The following is a 10509-nucleotide window of genomic DNA, read 5'->3' as shown; positions in this document are numbered from 1 at the left end:
TCCGTAGTGGTCCCCAGATTACACTTTTACCATTTGTACGGCGAGTGGCACATTCACTAAATAATAGTTGAGTTAGAGCATACAACTATCTGAACCTCAACATTAAATAATAAATAATGAGGGAAACAACAACAAGATCCACTTTAAGAAAAAAAACACCCCTTCGACAGGACTGGCTACGGCCCCTGGGTGAGTTTTGTTTTGATGTATATTAAACTCTTTGTTTAGCTTACAAGTCTTTGGTTTTATGTCAGTTATTCACCATTTGTAGACATTTATCGGTTTTATGTCAGTTATTCATCATTTGTCAGCGTATGTCGAATTGAATTGAGAATCAAATGAAACAGGGATCTTGCGAATCAGAATCCGCTCATTGTCCTCTGATTCACCAGTCAGTATACGTGAGAATCCATAACCAGACGTTGATTCAATCTTTTTACAACTGTCATGTCACATAGAGGTACGTCGTTTGTTTTTACTTTGCGAAAGAGCGAGTGTGTCTTGCTGAGGTATTACATACATCAATGGTCACACAAATACATAAAACCAAACTAAGCGTAGATGACACAGACAAATGGCGGCTTTCGTCTTCGGCAGCTTTGTGAAAACGATTCTGACGCATCCATCCATCAAAACACAAATGACAGATTTACGGCCCTTCTGCTGAGACCATTTCCCCCTTTACATAGATATTACCTCCTAAATTTTGCAGCTACGTTAGAGTTATTCAACCTGGCAAGCATGAAAGCATGAGGCAAGCTTTGGAGGAAAGACCTGCACCCACATACTGGCAAGGGGAAAAGTTATCATGGATTAACGCCTTGTTTCAGCTCAAAGGAATGCCTCATCAGAACTGCCTGGGCTGGACGTAGACCCGGGCTCAGAGAGCGAGGATATGGAGGTGTTGAGTCAGTGTTTCCATGGCGGCGCTGGAGGAGAAAGCATGCGTTCGCTCTCTCTGCGGTGACACCTCATTGACAGGTATGTCGGAGAGGTGTGCCGATGTCCTGGAGCCAGGCAGCCGTACCGCAGAGCTTGTCAACAGGGCGTTCAGAGTAAATCTGTCGTCGCGAGCCCCTACGAGGTCTCACCAGGGTGCGAGGCGACACGGTTCTTGTCTGCCCCCGCAGGACAAGGGCGTTGTAACACATGGCGTTCAACCAAGACCACCAGAGCATCTTGGCCAGTCCTTGTGAAATAGTTTAAACGGCTTCAAACCTCATCCACCGGGAGCCGCCGAGGGTTTTTTTAATCGACTACAATATGAAAAGCTTTCAATGAAATTGAATATAAATATGTGAGGCCACTAGTTCAGCCTATTCTGCCTTTTGTAAGAAACAAAGTGGGTGCTGAAACAAACTTTATTATGAAACAATACGAAAATTGAGCCCGGCAAAAATAGTCCGCAAGATCCTCTCGATACGCCAGTCTGCATTCCCCACGTGAAGCCGAGCTCAGAAGAATAAATAAGGCACGTTTGTTAAGCCTCAGATGTAAACATACTAGTTTCGCGGCTCGACTGCTGTTCTCCGCACTGAACATCACAGACAGATAGTCGTGGCAGAAAATCCACTCTGAAGAATGTGTCTGTTTGACATGTGCTCTCACATCTAGTAATGGATGAGAATGTTAGAGTGGCCCTGGCACAGAAAGGCACCAACATGTTGGGATGGCAAGTGCTTGAGAATTTCTCTCTTAAAGACTTTTTAAGAGAAAATTCTCAAGCACTTGCCAGCACCACAGTCACAGAAAGAGCATTTAAAAAGTCAAGAAGGTTTGGAATGAGATGACGGTCAATAAATGATGACAGGATTTAGACTGACTTTGTGAATTTACTGTTTATTGTGTCTGTTTGGTAGAGCATTGTGTTAGCAATACAAAGCCTGTGGGTTTAAAGGGACAGTTCATCCAGTACTAAAAATTCTGCTCCCTAGTTGTCCCAAGTGTGTTTATTTTCTCTGATGAGCACAGAGAAAGATATTTGGAAGAATGCTTTTGGCCGAACAGTTCTTGACCAGCATTGACTACCATAGTAGGAAAACTAACAATGGTAGTCAAAAGTGCCCCAGAACTGTTTGCTTTCCTACATTCTTTAAAATACATTCAACAGAACAAATACAGTTATTGGCCAAGAACTGTTTGGTCCCAAGCATTCTTCCAAATATCTTCCAGAATTGTAATTTTTGGGTGAACTGTCTCTTTAAGAGCTCGTGATATAATGTATAGCTTGAAGGCAGCGTACGCACCTGCAAAATGCATACTGAAAATTTAAATATGTCTATTGTGAGATGCCCTCATGGTATCAGGCTTACTTTAAGGCCAGAAAGTATGAACTGTACAGACCGAGTCTGTGTCCTGCAACAGTAGTAGAGAGATAGAGAGAAATGTTATTGAACTAGAAGATGGATGAGAGTCTGGTACGTGTGCCAGAGGGAGACTCCACATTTCCAGACTGGCTCTGCTCTAGCGGGTGACTGTGTGTGTGTGTGTGTGTGTGTGTGTGTGTGTGTGTGCGCGTGCGTACGTGTGTGTGTTTGGAGGGGGCTACACTGCAGCACACTGTTCAAACTGTTTATGCATACCAGCCCGCTCTGAGTGGCTCTTTGTCATGAGCTGTTTACTTAAACTTATTTTGGGAAAATTCCACATGACTGGACAGGATTTCACCATAAATCATTGAATCTGCAGCTTTGTGTAATGATAACTTGTGTCAGTCATTTAGTCCACATAAGCTCCTATTGTGCTCTCTGTTTTTCCACAGGATCGTGCGGTACTGTACCGTCTATTGTGTGAGAGGGAAGGTGAACGTGTTTGCCTGCAATAGGATTCAAAGTCTGTTGAGTTCAGGTACGTTTGTTGTTGGAAATCGGTAGTATATATTTAATGAGACAGCCACAATTGTTTTAAGGTTTTATTAATACTCACAGTTTCCACTAGATGGCGTCAGTATATAAAAAGCCCATTAATTCACTACTGCAGAGTAGAAATGCAATACAAATTCATGTTATGAGTATTTACCAGTTTGCCGCATGTTTGTCAACATCAAGACAGTGATGTGTAAAATATGGTGCGTCTCAGACCAGCAGGGGAAATGCTTGTATTTTAAATAATTAACTTAATGCGTTTTTATATGACATAATAAGCATAACAATACGAGCTTCATTCAGCCGTCTGTTTAAATGACAAAAAATAAATTATAGATGTTCAATACAGTCCAAGACTTCTGGACCCCGTTGTTATATTAAATGAAGAGTAATGGATTGTCTCAGAACGTCGTCTGCTTTGAATCGTTCTTCATTTCATTCTCATCGCTCGTGGCTTCTGTTCTGCTGGAAAGAGAAGGTAAAAAAACACTGTAGAGACAGAGAGGTGCTGTATTTATAAGACTACGACAGACCAAATGAAACTGGGTGACATACCTCTGGTTTCTTTTATGTCTTTTATAAACATTGTTGGATGTAACAACCACAAACACCAGCAATAAAAATCCAACCACAGCACCGAGACCAATAAACACATTCTGAAGAATCGACTCTGGAGCTTGAAAAGAAAACAAAACATCACACCCATTGTGAGTGCCAGTGACCTGACATTGTGTAATATACGATAAGATTACTTGAATTGCTTTATACGCTAATATAGTGAAGGACAGGGTAAAGCAGTCCACTGTTCATACACAAAGCTTTTTTTATTTGCTGATACAAGGCTATAGCATTATTTGATGACTGTATTTTAGCAACCTTTGATAGTGCACAAAGTCATATTAGATACCTTATCAACCCCATCTGATGCTCATGACCATGAAGCAATCCTACTTGATGGCAACACAGAGATTGTGTTTGACATTACCAAGCACTTGGTTATTGCTGTATTGTATATAATTTACCCAAAGATCACCTTGTTACGTAGTGTGCTGCACAACAGAAGCCATTCGCATGTAGAGCTTCATGACAAACATCATAGCTGTTGATCTTTATATTAAAATAGAAACGGGATAGTTCAGCCAAAAATGAAAGTTCCGTCATTATACTCCCCCTCGTGTCATTTCAGACCTGTGGGACTTTCTTTCTTCTGCAGAACACAAAAGAAGATATTTTGAAGAAAGTTGGTAACCGAACAACGGCGACACCCATTGACATCTATTGTATGGACGCGAAACCAATGCAAGCCGATGGGTGCTGCTGTTGTTCGGTTTCTCTTAAAAATATCTATACAGGTTTGAATTGACATGATGGAATTTAAAACAGTCAATTTTATAATGATTGAATAACATAAATAATGATATCTTGGCATTAGAAATACTACCGTGACTAAAGGATTTACGGATACTAGTGGATTAACCAAACATTAAATAGTATTTTGGTCATCACCAATACTGTTAGTTTAGGGCAGCTGTGTTACAAACCTTAAATTGGGTGGTGGTCTAATGAATTTGTTAAGCTTTGTAGCCTATGCATCCAAAATGAGACAAAATTTGAGCTCTTAAATTACTTTCTTGCTGTTTTATTCTTAACATCTTAATCAAAGACTATATCTAACCATTTAGCTTGACATTGAGCTCCCTTCAAACTATTGGTCATTTGTTTATCTCCCAAAAACTACTGATCTCCCAAAAACTGCTATTTACTCAGACCGTAGTCTCGCGTAGCCAACTTATCGCCGCTTTCTTTGGCCAAGGCCCACCCGATAAGTAAAGCAACCAATCATGTTTCGCCGCATTAATGTTTAGAGGCGTGGAAAATGTCACCGCAGTAACAGAGAGACCGGTGTAAATTCACAAACGTGTCAAAAGTTAACAGCAACAAAATGATCATGAGTTTATGCCGTGAAGCTCGCATACTTTTAAGACTTAAGCGTTCAGTCGATCGTGATGAATTCTTATAGCAGCCGTTGTAAACACGACAGCTTACTTCTTAGATCAGACGGTTTTGTGTTGTTTCTAGGTGGACGTTAAAGAACGAGACACACACGTCTACCGGAAATCCTGTTAAATTTAACCAATCAGATGACGACTTCGAACGTGCTGAAGTGTTTCCAAAAAAGTGTGCCATATGCATCAGACGTTCAGGCAACGGATCGTGGACGTGACGTCTGAGGATGAGACTACCCAGACCGTAACTTCTAACCTATCAAATAATAAATACACAGAATACAGTGCACTTCTCTTATCAAACCTACCTTTGCGGTCACATGATAGTCCATTGGAGAACAGCATGTGTCGGGTGTTATCCAGTGACCCGTCATTGACCTCTGGTTGTATCCCCAGCAGGTGGCACATAAGAGGATACACGTTTACAGACTCGAATGGTCCAACCAACAAACTGTTGCGGAAATCTGGTCCCACCGCCCTGAAGAAAGCCTTCATGTCCATGACCTCATTGTCGTGGCCATGTTCTCCTTTATTGGTCTGAAATGTGAAGAACTGGGAGGTGAAAGGAAAAGTAATTAAATATAGCATAATGTTTATCATGTTCATTATATGGAAATGAATGTATGGGTTAACTAACACACTGTCCTCACCCCATTGATGACATATCCAGGGTCTGCAAAAATAATTATGGGAAGGAGACGTGGATGTTTGGAGTAGTGCAGTCGTTCAGGCATGTCCTCTTTCTTGTAAACGTGAAGGTTAGGATGACCTCCTTTCAAGGCGTTGTAAACCTTGTCAAGCATCCCGTCTTTGGGCAACAACATTCCAGCCGGCCCGTAGTCCACCATGTGGAATTTCAGATCTCTCAAAGAGAAACCTGGGATTTTACTGAGAATGATCTCGCTTACATTCTCTCCTCTGAACACCGTGCTCATTCCGTGGTCAGCCGTGATGATAATATTCAGTTTGTCAGTGAATCCGTGTTTCTCCACAGTCTCTCGTAGGTATCCCACAGTCCGGTCCACTTTTTTGACAGCCTCGCGTCTCTCGGGCGAATCAGGCCCGTACTTGTGGCCGACTTCATCAGGGTCACCAAAATACAGAGTGATGAAGTCTAAGTCTTCATTTTTAAACCATTCTCCAATCACTGTATTCACATTCTCCCTCCAGACCGTCTCATTGGTGTGGTCGTAAAATCTTGGTTCCACTTTTTCTTTATAAACTTTTTCCTTCTGGTAGGTGGCAGCAGTGCCGGGAAAGTGATGGGATCCTGTTTTCAGTCCCTGAGAAAAGTCACATCAATATTGTAAGTTGGTGTAATATCTATTGTTTATGCAAAACAGACCGTTGAAGTGAAAACTATTCTATGTTAAAACATTACAATCCAAAAGCGACTTACAGATGAGGTAAACAATGGAAGCAATGATTCATTGCAAAAAAAGGACAGAGAAGGGTTAATGAAAGAAAGATTTTTGCCAAGTTCAAACTTTGCACTTTCATTGTTCAGTTTTGAAGGTTTCTACTTAGGTTTTGGTGTCAAGCTGTTTATCGCCTGTGGTTCGAGATGTACCTGTCTTTGAGCCGTGATCCAAATAGGTAGACTGCCATTATCCCAGTATTCATCCACAAACTGTGTCGTGTAGTACTGCTTCTTCTCCTGTGTGGTTATGTTGAACCAGTTGTTATGAATCACACCATGGTTGTCAACGTACCTTCCTGCAACAAAATACACCTTTTCAATGTCTCTGATTCTATAGTTTGCAGTGTGTTCTTATGCCATGCTGCGTCAAAAGCACGAGGGGAAAGGGTTTGCTCGGAACTGTGCCAATCTTTATCATTGCCCAGCATCTTTATATCGTATTTACTGGCCTAGAAAAGTATTCCACTTTAAAGCTACACGTAATGTCTAAATGGTTTTGTGCTAGATTACAATATATAGATTTGGTCATTTAAAACCCAACAGATTTCTTTATGCGTGTGATGTATGTAGAATAAATGGCACTTAGGTTGAGCTTTTGATTCGGTTTTATAATGGATACATCATATTTTTGTATATTGTCACTTGCTGACAGAATAAGGTGCAAATGCAAAAAACCGAAGGGCTGGGAAGGATATCAAATGCAAGAATTCCCATTAAAACATTGGTGTGAATTGTTTTAACATATCTTCATTGTCCTTCCGAAACCTTGTGATTTTGACATACATTATTATTATCAGTCACCATTTGTTCTGCAAAACTCTAAGCATTAAAAGTTTAAAAAAAGTTTGACATTCATTAAAAAAAGTACATCGTTTTTCCATTTCTTAAATTTAAAGGAAGCATATTTTTGGTTCAATATTTTTAACTTTACCACATGAGATCATGTGATGCTGTTGTTTCTTACCCGTCAACAGGGTAAAGTGTGAAGGACTGGTGATGGTCAGGAAAGGTGGAGTCATATATGTTGCCTTGACTCCTTCCTCGGCCATTCTGTCCAGATTTGGAGTGTCCACATCTCTGTCATAATCCCACCTGAAGCCATCAAAGGAAACTAACAGCAGTTTGTTTTTACCTGTCGTGCATCGTTCCCTGGCAGGAGCAGAGAGAGCTGCAGGGAATACAAGCAGCCAAAGGCCCAGTTCTACTAACATGACAACTATTCCACTAAACTTACAGTAATTCACACAGGTATGACTTATAAGGCTCAACGCTTGTCTGCTGCTGTTGGTTTTTACACAAGTATGTTCCGTTTATCATTGAAGTTTATGGGATGAATTTCATGCTTATGTTATCTTATCTTGGCTTTATCATAAGGGCAGCGGGAATAACTTTGCACTTTTCCTTTAATTTACAGCTTGCTGCTTATGAAATCAAACAGACGTTAACTTTTTTTAAATCACAATTGTATTAAGTCAAGGTCACGAGAAGGCTCGAGCCAGTTATTATACTCTCGTTGCCTAAAATGTTATTGGTTTTGAAAAGAGACCTGTAGTTTACAAGATGCAAGGGTCATTTCTCTGAAAAGCCTTCAGTATCACAACACAATCGTGAAAGAATTGCACTGTGACCCTTTAGATGCTGACTCATTTCTGCTTTCGAGCTGTTTCGGAAATCAGAATCAGCTTTAAGTGGCCAAAAGTGATGTCCAGTTATGGAAGATTTACATCTCTCTATTTAATAAAGGTTTATTTGAAGTTTTCTTTGCATGTTGTGTAGGTTCAAAGCTTGTTGAGTCAAAGCCCATATTAGAATAACAATAACATATTACTGTAAAGGCTAAAACACACTATAAGACTTTTTCCCAGATTCTCAGTCTGGATTTGTTGCAGAAAGTCTGTGCCAGTCTGCAGATTTGATCAGTTAGTGTCTTTCTTTCTAAAACTTTCAAAAAGTCTGCAAGTGTATGATGTCTAGTTTAAAAATAGATCTGTTCAGACTTGTAGTGTATTACAGCCATAAGACAGAATCAACAAATGTTTACAAATATATAACTGATGCAATTCAGTATATCCTGTGATTATTGTTTGTAGATGCTTTGTGTATAATACAACATATTCCCTGATATTCTGTACAAATAATATAAAATGTACCGTTTTGTCCATTTCGTATCATGCACCTCATATTTTTACGGTTTCTTTAAACTTTAAACAAATATTGTACAAATATTCCCTACAGACATGATTCTACAGATAAATTGCCTGTTTGTTATACAGATTCTACTTTCTAGCTTAACCTCATTTGTATTACTGAACATTGCTCAGCTAAACCAACATGGAAGTTGATGAAATTTTCGTCAGTCCAAATTCTACACTGCCAGTCTTGTCTTACCCTTGTAAATTGTGAAAATTGTGAGACCTCGTATTACGTAATCCCACAAATAAAATAGATATTCATGATTCTGCGGGACTAAAGGCATTTACATAGTAACCAAATTAATTCATGTTTCAGGATTATTAGATTGTAAAAAGATGCACGATTGAAAGTGCCAGCAAAAGTATATGCGGCCCAAAGAAATGCAATGTTTACTTGAGATAAATCGCATCCATCCCTTCAGAATGAATGATGGAAGAGCTGCATTAGAGCCATGCAGAACTTGCATTTACAGCAGTCCAGCAGAGGGCAACATTTACTTCTGAATATTGTGGATTTCTGAATAGGAAAAAGGTTTAAAACACCATTGATACATAAATCAAATGTTAAACCGTAAGTTCTATTAATCTTTTATTTTTTATTATTACTCTTCTGTGAGAACTTTGTTAGCAATATCTGTTTGTGCACATATCGCGTTTATATCATGCAATTATTTACAAAATAATATTTCAGTTTATTTGTATGTACCAAACCAAGTTTTCTGTCCCTTCATTCAAAAAGCATTACATTTTCAATACGCAATTTTAATGGAAGATAATATTTCAGGTACAGCATTTAAAAACGTATTTTGTTCCTACATTAACAGTTTTATCATTTGCAGAATATATGCAAATATTTCTCCACTTCGTTTACAGGAGGTGTACAGTAAGTGTTTCACATAAACTTCCGCAAGTGTAAAATGATTCTTTATGGTAGATATTCTTTGGAAGATAACTTATTCTTTATTCCTCTTTAAGGAAATAATTCATTGTCTGTCTTAGAACATTGACTTCATTTCATACTCATGTCCTGTATCCGCAGCTCTGTTGGATGGGCAGGGTAAGAAATGCATGCATTTTTAATCAGCAATGAGCTGAACCAAAAATGACAGTAACATCCAAGTTTGGCTGTCTCTGAATCTTTTTGCCCTCTTTCACGATTTTTTATTATTGTTTATTAGCTGACAGAGCAATACAATCTAAACATGATGCTTTGACTGGTGAAATTTGTGGCATAAATGCAGCATATTCAATATCTTATCAGGATACCACATCTGTTGCTTATCAAAGCCCTCCCAAACTCTTAAAAGCACATTTGATGGGCATTGTGTCACATGGCTGGAGATCAGCATGTGTCGTCTGTTATCCACTAACCCGTCATTGACCTCTGGTTTTATCCCCAGCAGGTGACAAATTAGATGATAGACTTTACAGACTCGCACGGTCCAGCCAACAAGTGTCTGTAGAAATCGGGACCTCATTGTCATAGTCATGTTCCCTTTTATTGCTCTGTAATGGGTACAAATAGAATTTTGGAGTGTCTTTGTAGTCCCACTTGAAACCATCTAAGACTGTCGAACTTGCTTTTCACAGACAGTCTTGTTTCTGGTCTAAAAGCCGTAATTGTGCTTTACTTTTACTTAAGTATACCGTATCGCTGTTTACGAGATAAATTGCCTGTTTGTTATCTTATCCCAAGTCCTTATCATAAGCTGTAGGGCAACAGTAATTACTCAGCACTTTTTCTTACATCTAATGCTTTCTGTTCATAAGATTGCGTAAAAGTTTGATTTCAGCGTTTGACAAATTATTATGAACTTGTTTTTTCTTCTTTTTTTTCTTTCGAGATCTGAAAAAATGCAGTCTTTTATTTAAGATTTGGGTGAAATATTGTCAGCAGTACGCGGAATGAATGTTTCCTGAATCATTTATTGATTAATAAACTAGGAGCACATTTCTTATTTGACTGTAGCCTGGCCAAATGTACAGTATAAAACCTTTTTGTAAACGTTTTATTTTCTGTTTTACAG

General features: G+C 39.1%; 1 protein-coding gene across 5 annotated transcripts; it reads right to left on the bottom strand.

The window, feature by feature from the left end:
- Positions 1–2905: 2905 nt before the first annotated feature.
- Positions 2906–7617, bottom strand: LOC306905773 (ectonucleotide pyrophosphatase/phosphodiesterase family member 7-like). Of its 5 annotated transcripts, none has more exons than XR_013787769.1 (6): positions 7255–7596; positions 6441–6586; positions 5521–6153; positions 5179–5422; positions 3420–4071; positions 2906–3329 (listed from the first exon to the last, which is right to left on the bottom strand). XR_013787769.1 is itself a non-coding variant. In XM_079476660.1 (6 exons), exons 1-6 carry the CDS (start codon positions 7499–7501, stop codon positions 3266–3268), a joined length of 1455 nt encoding a protein of 484 aa, XP_079332786.1. In that variant the 5' UTR covers positions 7502–7617; the 3' UTR covers positions 2906–3265. The 5 variants fall into 5 exon arrangements, 2 of the variants coding, with proteins under 2 accessions (XP_079332786.1, XP_079332785.1); XR_013787770.1 differs by having other exon boundaries at positions 2906–3326; XM_079476660.1 differs by having other exon boundaries at positions 3420–3540; positions 7255–7617.
- Between the last annotated feature and the right edge of the window lie 2892 nt (positions 7618–10509).

The sequence above is a fragment of the Barbatula barbatula genome (genome assembly GCF_947034865.1).
Source record: "Barbatula barbatula genome assembly, chromosome: 16".
Lineage (NCBI taxonomy): Eukaryota > Metazoa > Chordata > Actinopteri > Cypriniformes > Nemacheilidae > Barbatula > Barbatula barbatula.
The sequence above is the reverse complement of the archived record's forward strand: the minus strand, read 5'-3'. Positions and strand labels throughout refer to the sequence as shown.

What these genes read in the sequence shown, in the direction of transcription:
- LOC306905773 (XM_079476660.1), bottom strand. Translation starts at nt 7,501, where the DNA reads ATGTTAGTAGAACTGGGCCTTTGGCTGCTTGTATTCCCTGCAGCTCTC. An exon ending in ACACTTTACCCTGTTGACGG is followed by an intron (nt 6,587 to 7,254) that starts GTAAGAAACAAC and finishes ATTTTGTTGCAG; the next exon opens with GAAGGTACGTTGACAACCAT. An exon ending in AGACATAAAAGAAACCAGAG is followed by an intron (nt 3,330 to 3,419) that starts GTATGTCACCCA and finishes TTCTCTTTCCAG; the next exon opens with CAGAACAGAAGCCACGAGCG.